We start from the raw sequence: 14,630 nt of genomic DNA on the forward strand, positions 1-14,630 counted from the left end.
CAGCAATATTAACTTACACTTTTCAGGTTTGGCTGTGCTGTTCCGTTCTTACTGCCCTTCCTTGGAACTTTTGATGTTATCATTTCAAAGTTAAATATTCAAAGTAAATTTATTAACAAAGGCTCTGAAGTTCTTGTAGGCATTCACAGCAGATACAGTCAATGTAAAACTACACATAATAGAATCATTGAAAAACTACACACAAATAAAGACAGCCAAGCAACCAATGTGTGTAAGAAGGCAAACTGTGTAAGCACAAAAAATAGTAAGTATTGAGAACATGAATTGTAGAATCCTTGAAAGTGAATCCACAGGTTGTTGGGTGCTGGGATGAGTGAAGCTATCTAAGCTGGTTCAGGAGCCTAATGGTTGAAGGGTATCAGCTGTTCCTAAACTGGGTTATGTTGGATCGGAGGCTTCTGTACCACCTCCCTGAAGGCAACAGAAGAAGAGAGTGTGGCCTGGAAGGTGGAGGTCCTTGGTGATGGATACTGCTTTCTTGTGGCAGTACTCCTTGTGCTCAGTGGTAGTTAGGGCTTTTCCTGTGATGTACTGGGCTATATTCACTACTTCTTGGCTTCTTCATTCATGGGCATTAGTGTTTTCATGGCAGCCCATGATGCAGCCAGTCAGTATACTCTCCGCAGTGTATCTTTAAAAGTTTTTTGAAGTTTTAGATGACATGCTGAATTTACGCAAAATTCTAAGAAAGTGGAGGTGCTGCAATGCTTTTTTTGTAATAGCACTTATATTTACTTGTCCCAGGAAAGATCCACTAAAGTGATAAGGCCAAGGAATTTAAAGTTACTGACCTCCTCCAGCTCCAATCCCCTAATGAGAACTAGCTCAAGGACCTCTGGATTCCTCCTTTTGTCAATAATTCTGTAGTCAATGTTACCTTTGCGAACATTTCCACCTCTTGCATATCAGGATAAGTAACTGAAATTGGTCATAATTTTTGAACTTGCCAACATATCTATCATGTCCATTGGTGGCTGCTGTTGCCCTACCAGGAGAATTTGTGAGAGCTTCTTGCAGCAGCGTAATACTTTTACTTGCCAGTATATCCTTATAGACTCTATAGCACTGCTTTTAATTAAAGGAGATAACAGATTCACTAAAAAACATTCTATTCCTAATTAACTGTGGTAATTTGCACAAGTTTTCAGAAATTACATGCTCCACTAAGTTCCCTAACCCTTGTAGTGTATTATGAAAGGCCAGATTGGGAAAATAAAAAACTCGTAAGCGTGCAGGCTGTAGAAAAGATTGAAGATATTTTATAGGAAGGCTTTAAATGTGTGAAGGAGAATTTTAAAATTGAAGTATAGCAGAGGGTCTCTGAGACAGGTCAGGGGATAAATGCCAAAATGTGGGCAAGGATATATTTGACCAAGTTTTAAATGAAAGTTTATATTGGTAGCAAAGAGGAAATGTGTCCAAAAGAGTAGAGTTGAGGTTGGAGTTAAGAAAGATATGGATAAAGTTTTCTGCAGCCGATGAGTGAGGAAAGAGTAAAAATGTATGATTATGAAAACAAACTGCCTTGGCAAAAGGGCACATATTAGGACTAGTAGCTTCTTGTCAAATTGTGACCTTGTGATTTTGTGTAGTGTTGCGGTTCATTCTCAACTGGTGGCCATCATTTGCCTACTGCAAAAAATGTAGCAGTGCTTCTGTTCAAAGCAATTGAATAATATTTTTTCATACAACGTGTAAAAAGACATTCTTTTCTTTAATGTCAGTGTTTATTTTGAGCATTCTTCCTCTTAAGAGAGCTTTTTAAAAAAAGTTGTCCAATGTTTTGCATTATTGAAGTTTATCAAGCATAAAGGATTATCATTTAACTTAATGTACCTTAACTGTAGTCTTACTTGAAGATGATGCTGATAATCAAGTCCTGAAGAAGGATTATGAGAAAACATATAAGAAGTATCAGGGTTTAGTTATCAAACAGGAGCAGCTACTGAGAGGTAGAGATTGCTGTGTTATTTATTTGAGATTTTATAGTTGCAGTATTTATTTTCACTTCCAAATGTTGATATCCAGAAGGGGATGGCTTAGGGGAGGTGAGAGGGTGGTAGGTGGGTGACTGATAGTACTGTGGGGAGAGGGGAAATTCCTTTGACTATGTGGGGGGAGCTTTGAATAATTCTCATTTAAGCTCATGAAATATTTTTTGATATATTTAACTTTAAGGTGAATAGTATCTAATAGGTAATTTTGCTTGAGAGTTTATTCATGCTCAGTGTTACTGCTTTAGTTTTGTATGATTTTTAAAAATGTGTTAGCAAGTATAATTCTGTTTATATAACTTATTTAAGCCAGAATTATTTATGGTAACATAACACCTTTAGATTCTTTTTGTGCAGTTTTTCTGAACTAATGGTTTCTTTTTGATGGTCTTTGCCAGTTGCCTTCTACCTTTTGTTGAATTTAGCTGAAGACACAAGAACTGAACTCAAAATGAGGAACAAGAATATTGTCCACATGCTTGTGAAAACACTTGATCGAGAAAACTTCGAGTTGCTGATCCTCGTGATGTCCTTCTTAAAAAAACTTAGTGTATTTGTAGAGAACAAAAATGATATGGTACGTGGGCTACTTTTCTGAGAATATTCATGTACATTGAGCAGATAATTAAAAGTATGACAGTGGTATATGATTACATTGAAGTTAGAGTTTTCAGATGTCCTTGTGACGCTGCAAATATGCAAACCAGATTGATTAAGGGATTCAACATGACAATCAGACTTTCAAGCATTTTGTAATGAACAAAAGCTGTCTTCCTTTCCAGCAATATTTTATTTCAGTTTTGTTGGTCAGAATCAGGCCCTGAGACCCAGTGAGTTTGCACTGACTCTCGAGCAGTTGTTTACACTAATCCTACACTAGCCCCATCTGTAACTGAGAATGAATTACTGTATGTACTGATACTCCTCATACCAAAATATTTTTTAAAACTTGGCCAGTTATTTTATCCCATATTCTTTTGTTACTGTCTTAGTAGCTTGATCTGCCAGTTTCAAATATATATGAGTATAATCTTCAGGTCTCTCTGCTTTTACATCCTTCTCAAAATAGAACTGATAGGTTTTTAATCCATTGAATATTTGGATTACATTCAGGATTTTAAAAATTCATATCCAGGATTGCACAGGGTTTACAAATCTTAAAGCAAAGTAAAAAAATTCTGTGCAGCATAAGACTTAAACAGATTTGTGAATATTCATTTAGCAAATTAAATTTTAGACCATGCAGAGCAGAAAAATATGAAGAAACATTGACAAGTAACATAAAGAGGAAGTTTAAAAGCATGACAAATGACAATGCAGGTTTAAAAAAAAATTATACACACATTTAAGCATGTTTTATGGCAATGTTAAGTATGTTGATGTCCCATGCTGCCTGGGTACAGGTTTGAGATCAAGCCATAGAAGTGCCATGCAATAAGTGATATCTAATTGATTTTGAAGATGGTTAAAGAAAATGTGTATGGGTAGCAGCGTTAGTATCTTAATTTCTGTTTATCAGAGTTAGAACAATATAGCATAGGAGCACGCCCTTCAGCCATCATATCTGCAAGGACCATGATGCCAAACTAAACTAATCACGTATGTCTCTCTGTATGCCTGTTAACCATTGCACTTATGTTTGCTTCTGCCTCCTCCCCTAGCAGCTTATTCCAGGCACCTCCTTTGTGCAAAAAGCTTGCCTTCTTGAAACTGTCCCTCTCATATCTTAAACCTATGCCCTTAGGTAGTTAACATTTTTATCCTGTGAATAAACCTCTGTCGATATATTTATCAGAACACCCCTCAGCCTCCCACGCTTCAGAAAAATCTCTCCTGATACCTAATACCCTCTAATTCGGGCATTGTCCTGGTGAAACACTTCTACAGCAATGCACACAAAATACTGGAGGAATTCAACAAGTCATACAGCATTTATGGAGGTGAATAAATGCTGGATGTTCAGGGCTGATGAAGGCTCTAGGCCTGAAATTTTGACTCTTTCCTCTCCATAGATGCTGTCTGATTTGCTGAGTTCCTCCAGCATATTGTGTGTGTTGTTCAAGGTTTCCAGCATCTGTAGAATCTCTTTATGTTTTTGATTTTTGAAACTCTTCTACACCCTCTCCAAAGCCTCAGTGATATGGTGACCAGAATTGTAATATTCCAAATGTGACCTCAGCAAAATTTTATACAGCTGCAATATGACTACCCAACTTTTACAGATAGTTTCTGATCAACATCTGCATGGCATACGTCTTCTTTACGGCTCTATCCAAGGTGTTGCCTCTTTCAGGGAGCTATTGTGATTGATTTTTGAATTTATTTAACAATATGAAATTCAAATTTGTAAAAGGTGATGATTCCAAAATCATATTTACTTCTTTGACAGATGTGGGACTAGGTGGCAATGCTGATTTTTCTAAGTTGTCTATTCCTAATTACTTGTTCAGAGTCAACTGGTACATTAGAGTCTCATGTAGGACAAAAAAAAATGAAATTTTAATCCCCCTAAAAGACTTTAGTTTTGATACTTACACGATTACTGTTTGCTGAGACTAGCTACTTTTTATTTGTCCAGTTGGTGGAGTTCAATTTGGGTCTCTGGATCAGTGATTTAAAACTTAGGCAAACTGCTCAATTACTTAACCATAATATCCCCGCTATTACACCTGACATAACTTGCTTCATGACCCCATAATTGCTGGTATTAATCTCTGGCTGCTTACAATCCTCTAGTACTTCATTTTGTGAGATTTTGTGATCATGAGTGGAAAATGGTGGATGTGGATTGTGCCATCTATTTGTAAGTTGAGTGGAATCTAATAGCAATTTGCATTCATAGATGTTCAAATGCTAATTATGACTAGTCTGCCCGTTTTTACCCAGTGAAATGGTGAAGCCAATTCCAGTATATTTACTTTAGATAGAAGTTGCTTAACAGAACTCGCAATCAAACTGGCGACTTTCCTGGTCTGTACATCTTGTGCATCTGTGCTGCACTGGGCAGTGTATGATCCACTGGCATTGCGCTAATGAAACTCAGACTGTTGCTCAAGGTATTTTGAGCTATAGCTCTGCATAAATTTTTAGTGAAAGGATTGAGTTATATCAACAAGATTTTTCTCCATCTATAGTACTTTATATGTATTATATTTTTGTTTGAATTTTAAATAAGTATGTATGAGACTTTTTGGTAGAGGTTTGGAGGAAAATATCATGTTAATGTAACTCGTAAATTTTCCAGGCTTCTCATACTTGTTAATCAGCTTTGGAAGTCTTTGAAAAGTCACACCTGGAAGTAATCTGATGTGAGTAACAGAGGCATTCATCAAAGCTGCAACATGAACAGTTGTTTCAAATCTTGCTACCTTTCCGAATGCAGTTTTGTTTAGTGTTGAATAATGGTGCCATTCTTACATCAATGAATAATTGTTGAGAATATTATTAAGACAGTTGCCTGTCTGAAAACTTCTTATAATCTCTTTTGGTGTTGTAGTATTTTTACATTTAATTTTTAACCATCAAGGAAACTTACTTAGTTGACTTTATACAATTTTTAATAAAAGAAAATGGGCCATTTGCAGTTTTTGTTACTGAAAGTTAATTAATCACCTAACAGTATAATTAGTAATACCCCAAATTCATGTGCCAAATGGAACCTGTATCAGACAGGTTGCAGAATGAGAGATTTTCATTCAGTTTTGTATCCATTTTAATTTTTTGCCAAGATAATAAATTTCAATTCTATCTTGTATATTGCAGGTTAACCAAAGGGCTTTAAATGTACTTTTCCTATTAAATATTTGTAAGCTTTATCATTACAAGCACATTACATATAATTGATTATTATCCAACTTGTTTTCCTGGAGGTACTAAAATTTTAAAGTTGGTATGGGATTGCATACGACTGTCTGAAGACTTTAAACGTTTTATAATGATGTGCTAAATCTTAACCTTATTGTAATTAAATCCATCTTTTCTTAAACGCATTTTGTCATTATCCTAATGCTTGTGCATCAAGAAAAACCTATAAAGGCATTAAGCACTGTTTGGTGATGAAAATGAGTTACAGAAAAAGTGATTTGGACATGCAGATGTTTCACGTTAACAGCCAGATGAGTTGTACATGGACCCCCATATATGCGGTGTCCTCACAAGTACTCTATTTCTTTTTCATCTCACCTGTGTACACATGGTATGAATTTGCTGAGAGTGGGCAACTCACCAAAGCTCTTTTAATTAGATCATATATAAAGTGTTCAATGAAGAGAGCTGACTGCTATGGTATTGTATGTATTAAAATTGTAGCTGATTGTTAGAAAATAAGTTCTCTTTTATTTAAAACTCTTTTTTAGCCTGCAGTGTCTCCTTATCTTCTCAGTTTACTTTTAGAGCAGTAAAAAAGAAAATCTGTCTGTATATTGGGGAAAAAACAATTATGCTTGGATCTAATAGATGCTTCATTGCAGTATGATTGAGAAAAGTTGCACTTTAGTAAGCATTAATACAGTAATTATTTTTCTTAATATGGGTCTCACTCTATTTAAACAGGTTATTTGCAAAATTAAATAGAAAATTTTATTTCAAAGAAGTAATTTAATTTTGATATATTATTGGTTTTTAGATATTTACAGTTCTGTAATTCTAATTCAACTACCATATTGTAGGTAGTTTGTATAGTTAAACAGAATTTCCATTCTCTTAAAGAAGTATGCAGATTTGCCCCTCTACTGAAAAGAATTGAGCTGGTCCTAGAAGGAAAAATTCACTTACTATTCCAAAGTTATCCATGGATTCGGAGCTCTAGGCAGAATGCATACCATTGAAAATTATTTGAAAATTGATATTCACATTAGATCTAGATGAGTCAACTTGGAATTGTTACCTCAGAGCTGAAATTGTATTTGGCCATTTTAAGCTTTCTAGATAATAATGCTTCATACTGTAGATTGTAAAGCCAGATTCAGTGTAGGATGAAGTATATCCACAGTTATTGCAAATTCAGGGTCATTCAATTGCTGCTTGCTTCCTTTCTGATGATGAGTAAATATCTACTTAATGTATACTAATACAGCAAATTCAAAAATTACATCTGGTGTAAATTTTTTATGGCCTTTGTAAAATGTGTCTGACTGTAGTTTCTGGCTGTCAGTCAAAGCTTTTAAATTACAAGGGATTCTGCACCTTTGGTATGTGTCAATATAAGATGATTAAATCATGGTTTCATTTTGTTGGAATTGTGACTGGATAGATAGTAGAGGTTAACTTAATGGAGTGGTATATTGAACACTTAGTGACACAACAAGTACTTGTGCCATTTTAACTGCTTTACTGAAAATTTATACCAGCATATGTCTCAGTAAAACAGTTTTTAAAAAAACTTAAGTAGTAACTTTTGGTAGAGAAGTAGTTTCATTTAATTAAGAATCACATAAGGAAGTACAGATAGTATCACTGTAGTCAAGAATGTAGATTCTAAGTAATAAAAAATAAATTTGGTTAATTTTTTGTTCGAAGTTAAACTTCCATCCAGTTTGACGGACAAGTGCTTTGTCTGACAAATGATCAATCAGGGTTTACACTTATCATTATTCAAATTTCAGTTTTAACAATCTAGGATGTGATGTGACATAACTATGCAAATGAAGCCAGTCTAGCATTCACAATGAGTTTAGTAAAATGATGTCTTTAAGTTTTTTCTCGAATGATTGAGCACATGCTATTTTTCATTAAGAACATTTATTCTTGTGGCAGGGTGGCGATTCCTATTTTTGAGAATTCTGACTGACATTCAAAAATTAGTTGGGTGTAGTGTGGGATGCTTAATAATTTGTTGTTTGTGGAGTTTATTGCTGTAGAAAACTAATTTTATTGTTATCAAACTCTATGAATTGTTTTATAATTCCACATGGTAATCACAACTGAATTTTGTTTTTATTATAAGCAAAAAGGATTTGTTTTGCATATAGTGACTTGATTAATTGTTGATCCTCTCTATGCCTTGTGGCGCATCAGGTGGCAACCTAGCCATTTCTGTTTTTCTTAATGAGGCCGAGTTGCTAGCTCAATGCTCAACCCAGCATGGACGGAAAATGTGCAAGGAACCAGTCGGATCCGAACCTGGGACCACTCATTTTGAAGTCCGGTGTGGATACCACTACACCACCAGCCAGCATACTTGACTCATTACCTTGAAACCATACATTTTTTTTTGTCACGTCTCTCCTCAAAACATTTGATATCTGAGTGTGAGACATTAGATGCTTGTGAGTTGTTGAATCAGATGACATGGCAATTATTTTCTCAAATTGTACCTTCAGAGTAAAATAAATGCAATAAGAAATGGTAAAAGGTTACATATTTTTTTGAAGAGAACTTTGTTGGATGTTTCATAACACTAAACATAACAAAGGAAATAAACATTATTAAATAAAGTAAAAGGACTACAATAACTACTGTATTTTATTTGATTGAAGTTGTTTCTTGGTATATCTAGAAAATTGGTACATCCTGGAACCTGAAAATAAATATGCTGCATTTTTTAAAAAGAAAATACAAGCTTTTTTAAAAAAAACATTTTGTTTGCTAGCTGGGCTATTGTGAAATATCAGTGGGAGTCTGATGTTGTGAAGTGAATTCTTGACATCACCATCTCAGTTGCCACAGTCTTTGCCTGCAGCGGGCTATTAACAAGAATTAAGTGTGTATAATTTATCCAATCTTTTGGTACTATTGTTCTTCCGTATTAGTGAAATCAATCCAAGTAAACAACATTTATGTTTCTATAACTAAAAGCTACTTTGAAGTCTTGGAAGGTTTAGTAGATCATAGCAAAAATTCATCTGACGCTTACTGTTAACTGGGCACTGTGAAGAACCAAGTGCTATCAAAAACGTGATGGCAAAACTTTTAATGCTAAAGATGCTGGAAATCTGAAATGAAATAAATAATAAATGCAAGAAATTCTTTGCTTGGCAGGAAGAAACTATTGATGTTTAAGTTTGACAGTTCTGGAATGTTAACTGTTTCATTCCACACATGTTGCCCAACTTTATGAATATTTTAGTATTTTCTGTTTTTCAACCAAAACCTGGAACATTGCATCAAGAATAAGAGGACAATATTAATCATTTTTGGTCTGCTAATCTGCAGGTAGAATTAAACATAATCGAGAAGCTAGCAAAGTTGGTGCCCTGTGAGCATGAGGATCTTCTGAATATTACCTTGCGCTTGCTGCTGAACCTTTCCTTTGACACTGGGCTTCGGAACAAGATGGTCCAAGTGGGTCTCCTCCCAAAATTGACTGCGTTGATAGGTAATACTAATTTGCATATCATTGTTTCTTAATTAAAAAGCTGCACTGTTATATGGAAGGCAATTCAAGTAATAATAGAATCATGAATTTCTTGGATGAATCTCAAACCAAGTACAGCTATAGTCATTGTTTCCAATCAGCTGATTTCTCACTATGTATTCAGAAAAAGGTGGAGTGGATGATTGATGTTATATCAAGATAAGTGTGTCATAACAGCTGTGAGAAATGTACATGAATTGAAGTAGAAAATCCTAGGAGTACTTGACTAGTTGGGCAGCATCTTTGAAGTGAAATGGGTAATGTTTCAGGTTAGTGATTTGTATCAGAAATGAGGAATATTTGATACAAGCATATTTTAATTTGCAAAGAAGGGGTGATAGGTGAAGACAAGTGGAGCTCTATTCCTGTTAAAGCGGCGCGAAGATTGGATGAATGCAGATGTCCGAGAAATGGAGATGTGGGTGAAGGGCAGCGTCAATGGTGGAGGAAGAGAAACCAGGTTATTTAAAGCAAGAGGACTTCTGTGATGTCTTGGAAAGGAAAGCCTCATCCAAGGAACAGATACAGCAAAGACAAAGGAACTGAGAAAAGGGAATAGTGTGTATTTTTTTTACAGAAGACAGGATTGGTATTGTCAGGATAGCTGTGGGGATCTTTAGGCTGATAAAAGATGTCGGTAGACTGTTTGTCTTCAAAGATGGAGAAGAGAGAGATCGAGAAAGGGGAGAGAGGTGTCAGAAATGGGCCAAGTAAATTTAAGGACAGTATATAAGTTGAAGGCAAAGTTGATGAAATTGATGAGCTCAGTTTCAGTACATAAAAGCAGCACCAATGCAGTCATCAGTGTAGAGCAGGAAGAGTCGGGGAATATTACCAGGGAAAGCTTGGAACTTGAACTGTTCCACATAGACAATGAAAAGAGGTACATAGCTGTGGGTGCCTAGGGCTATCCCTTGAGTTTGGAGAAAGTTGGAGCCGAAGGAGAAATTGTTGAAGGTGAGGATCAGTTCTTCCATATGGAGGAGAGTGGTGGTGGACGGGAACTGGTTGGGTCTTTCGATTATGAAAGCAGCGGGGAGATATAAGGCCTTCTTGATGGGGATTAGATGTGTATAGGGATTAGACATCCATAGTGAAAATGAGGTGGTCAGGGCCAAGGAATTAAAAGTTGTAGGAGATTGAGAGCATGTGAAGTATTGTGGCTGTAGGTGGGAAGGGATTAAACTAAGGGTGATAGAATGTTGAAGTGTGCGGGCACGAATGACTTCGGTCGGGAGGGAGTAGGCAGACAGTGGGCATAGCCAGGCGGTCAGATCTGTGGATCTAGGCTGGGAGGTAGAGATGAGCAGTGCAGCGTGAGGAACTATGAACTGGGTGATCTCCAGAGTTGATGAGGTTGAGGGTGGTGTGGGAGACAGTGCTGTTGATGGTATGGAGTGGATAACCTCAATCACCTCAACTTTAAACTGACTCCACAATTTATAGACTCTCTTTTAAGAACACTACAATTCATGTCTCTGCATTATTTATTTACTTATAATTATTATTTCTTTTATATTTGATAATTGATCTTTTGCACATTGGTTGTCAGTCTTTGTAGTTTTTCATTGATTCTATTGAGATTCATTTTCTTGAAGTCATTCACAGTGGAGGAAATGCAGAGTATATGGTAACTTTGAATATAGATGTTGAACTTTGAAGATCGACACTATCCATTAACCACTGTGCCTCACCTACTTAATGTGGGGATGGGGGCCCCAGGCACTAATTGTGTACCCTTTGCCCATTCCCAGCAATCACTATACTCAAAGCCTGCAGCATGCTTCATCCTTCAGACCTCTTCTGTTTGCCCTCCTTGTGCTCTCTGACGTTGGCAACCTGTGTTCTCCTGCTAGGTCCCAGTGTAGGATGATTTCACAACTGAAGTGGGTAGCTTAATCTTGCAGGAGTGGGGGCATCTGACTTGGCCACCATCTTCACTGAAGCATTAAGACAGATAAGTGCTTAATGGACAACATGAACATTTTGGTGTTGTATAACTGACACTACACCACTGACCCTGCCTATTAGGATGAGCACAAGTGTGATTGGCTAGTGGCTTGTGTTGTAATAGTTCTGGTTTTTTCCCCCTCTATTTAGTTGATTCTTAGCTGTCTTTGTTGAGAGCTAACTTGAAACCAGCTCAAAAGCCAACGTTGTTCCAGGATTTTTCATTGATGGTGGTAAACAAGGTGGTAGATATAAAAGTATTGTCCAGTTATGGTTTGGTAGCTGATTCAACAGTGACCCCTGGTGGTTAATATTTCACATTATTTCTATGACTATTAACTCATTTGCTGAAGAACAGCTGTTACAATTTGTGTGATACATTAACTGGTTTGCTCTTCAGTACCCTATAACTCCAGGCTCAGCTATTATTACCATTAGAGCTTTTTTCATGTAAATATAGTTAAAATATAATACCTTAATGATGCTATTTTGAACACTATGATGTATCAGTAGCTAAATAGTAGGTAGTAAAAACACTATTAGCTCAATATACTATATTCAAGCTATATTTTCATGTGCATTTGACATTCTGTTATAAAACTGCGCTTCATGTTGGAAAACAGTGACCCATTTATTACAGTTAATATGTAATGCGAGAACAAGCAACTCCACCTCAGTTCATTTTTGGCAGAGAGATTTTTCCAGTCACCAATAAAACCTCTGTTTTGCATGATCATAGTCATTGTTTCCAAATTGATGTTATTTCATTTTAAGTACAATATTGAAACTTCAGTGCCATCTACCTATGCAGAAGTACCTTTGATACAGGATTTTGACTTGTGATACTATTTTATCAGAACACTTTCAAGCCTCAAGTGTGTAATGAGAATACATTACATAATTATGGCTTCAAAGATTGAATTTTGTAGCTATTTTGCTCAGTCTCCCATCTAAATCAGAATCAATGTCAGGTTTAATGTCACTGCATATATCTTGATATTTGTTATTTTGCAGCAGTACATAGTAATAAAAAGCTATAAGTTACAGTGCTAGAAATGCTGAGGTAGTATTCCTGGATTCACTATCCATTCAGAAATCTGATGGAGAGAAAGAAGCTGTTTCTGAAACGTTGTGTATGAGTTTTCAGGCTCCTGTGCCACTCCTTGATGTTAGCAATGAGAAGAGGGCATGTCTTGGGTGAGGAGGGGTTGTTAATGTTGGATGTCACCTTTTTGACACATCAACCTTTGAAGGTATCCTGGATGCTGGGGAAGATGGTGCCTATGATGGAATTGGTTAAGTTTACAACTTTCTGCAGATTTCTCCAATCCTGTGCAGTGGCCCCTCCATACCAGATGGTGATACCCCAGTTAGAATGCTCTCCATGGTATATCTTTTGAAATCTGCGAGTTTCTTCAGTGACATACAAATTCCCCTCATATCTCTGATGAAATAAGGTTGATGTCATGCTTTCTTTGTAACTGAATCATTATATTGGTGCCAAGGTGCATCCTCAGAGATGTTGATATCTTGGAACTTGAAGCTGCTCACCCTGTCCACTTCTGTTCGCTTGACAAGGACTGGTGTGTATTCCCTCAACTTCCTCTTGCTGAGGTCCACATTCCATTCCTTGTTCTTACCGACGTGAGTGCTGTGACATTACTCAACTAACTGATCTATCTAACTCCTATACGCCGCCTTGTCATCATCTGAAATTCTGGCAATAACGGTTGTGTCATTCGCAAATTTATAGATGCAGTTTGAACTGTGCCTAGCCACACAGTTGTGGGTATACAGAGAGCAAAGCAATGGGTTAGGCATGCATCCTTGAAGTGTACCAGTGTTGATTGTCAGCGAGGAGGAGATATTATTTCCGATCCACACAGACTATGGCCTCCCAGTGGGGCATTTAAGGATCAAATTGTAGAGGGGGCACAGAGGCCCAGGTTTTAGAGCTTTCTGAGTAGAACTCAGGGTATGATCTGTACTAGAGAAATAGATGAATATGCACAGCTTTTGGAGAAAGAGAATTTCTTATTTTCAGTGTTAGTATAGTATTCAGATAGGATTTTGTTTTCAACCTTTGGTCTTTCCCTTTCAGATGTGAAAGGATTCGATGTTGGCCTGTTTCTCCAGTTTTGTGCCTTAGAACTTCCATGTGTTTCCTTAAGCCCCCACCCAGAAAAAAATCCTTTGTGTTCTTGTCACCAATCATGTAACTTATCTTGTTCAAGGTGTTCTGAATCAGACTGAACACAACTTGGCTGTTTTCTGGTATCTGAGCTGTGCCTTGAAGCTCTTATTTTTTAGTGTCTTACTGCTATCCATTTATGCCTTTTCCTTGTACCCATTCCTGAGGAAATGAATTCCAGTATGTTGCTACTTGAAGGGTACCCATCTTTTAATCTCAATGCACCATAAAGGCAAATAAACAAAATCTGCAACTATCTAAACCATTCTAATCTATAATTTTTTTTTAAGTTTCTGTCGCCTGGAATCTTCATTCTCTTTTGGAAATCCATGCATAACTTTGTTCTATCCTATCTCTTTTACTTTCCCATTAGCTTTGGTAACTTTGGACATCCCTTTACCTTGCACAATTACCCTATGAGTTTGAGCAACACGCAAAAAATGCTGTAGCAACTCAGCAGGCCAGAATGCATCTATGGAAAAAAGTATCAGGCGAGATAAGTTGGAAGAGGAAAAAGGGGATGGGAAATGGAGAGTGGTGGAGAGGTTGGGGGCCATTACCAAAAGTTTGAGAAATCGATGTTCATGCCATCAGGTTGGAGGCTACTCAAATGGAATACAAGGTATTGTTCTTCCAACCTAACTTAGCCTCATCATGACATCACAACATTGAAGCAGGCCATGGATGGACGTATTGGAATGGTAATTAAAATGGGTAGCCACTGGGAGATCCCGCTTGTTCTGGCAGACTGAGCATAGATGTTCGGTGAAGTGGTCTCTCAGTCTACCTTGGGTCTTTACAGGCAGCCACACAGGAGCACCAGATACAGTAGGTGACCCCAAAAGACTCTCAGTTGAAGTGTTGGCTCACCTGGAAGGACTGTTTAAGACCCTGAATGGTAGTGAGGGAGGAAATGTAGGGGCAGGTGTAGCACTTGTTCCACTTCTGTGGAGATCAGTGGTGAGGGACGAATGGACAAGGGAGTCACATAGGGAGCGATCCCTGCGGAAAGCAGAAAGTGGAGAAGTGGGGTGGGAAAGATTTTCTTGGTGGTGAGATATCCCCATTCCCTTTGCCCCCTCAAACCTTATCTCCTTGCCTGCCCAAAGCCTCCTTCTGG

General features: G+C 37.1%; 1 protein-coding gene across 2 annotated transcripts in view; it reads left to right on the plus strand.

Moving 5' to 3' along the window:
- Window positions 1-14,630, plus strand: part of kifap3a (kinesin-associated protein 3a) — a 204,243-nt gene that overhangs the window by 72,785 nt on the left and 116,828 nt on the right. For both annotated transcript variants that reach the window (XM_059984450.1, XM_059984451.1), the window contains 3 exons: window positions 1,875-1,973; window positions 2,414-2,592; window positions 9,168-9,330. In XM_059984450.1, the coding sequence (XP_059840433.1) occupies window positions 1,875-1,973; window positions 2,414-2,592; window positions 9,168-9,330 (441 nt within the window). The remainder of the gene's footprint in view (window positions 1-1,874; window positions 1,974-2,413; window positions 2,593-9,167; window positions 9,331-14,630) is intronic.

The sequence above is a fragment of the Hypanus sabinus genome, chromosome 11 (genome assembly GCF_030144855.1).
Source record: "Hypanus sabinus isolate sHypSab1 chromosome 11, sHypSab1.hap1, whole genome shotgun sequence".
Lineage (NCBI taxonomy): Eukaryota > Metazoa > Chordata > Chondrichthyes > Myliobatiformes > Dasyatidae > Hypanus > Hypanus sabinus.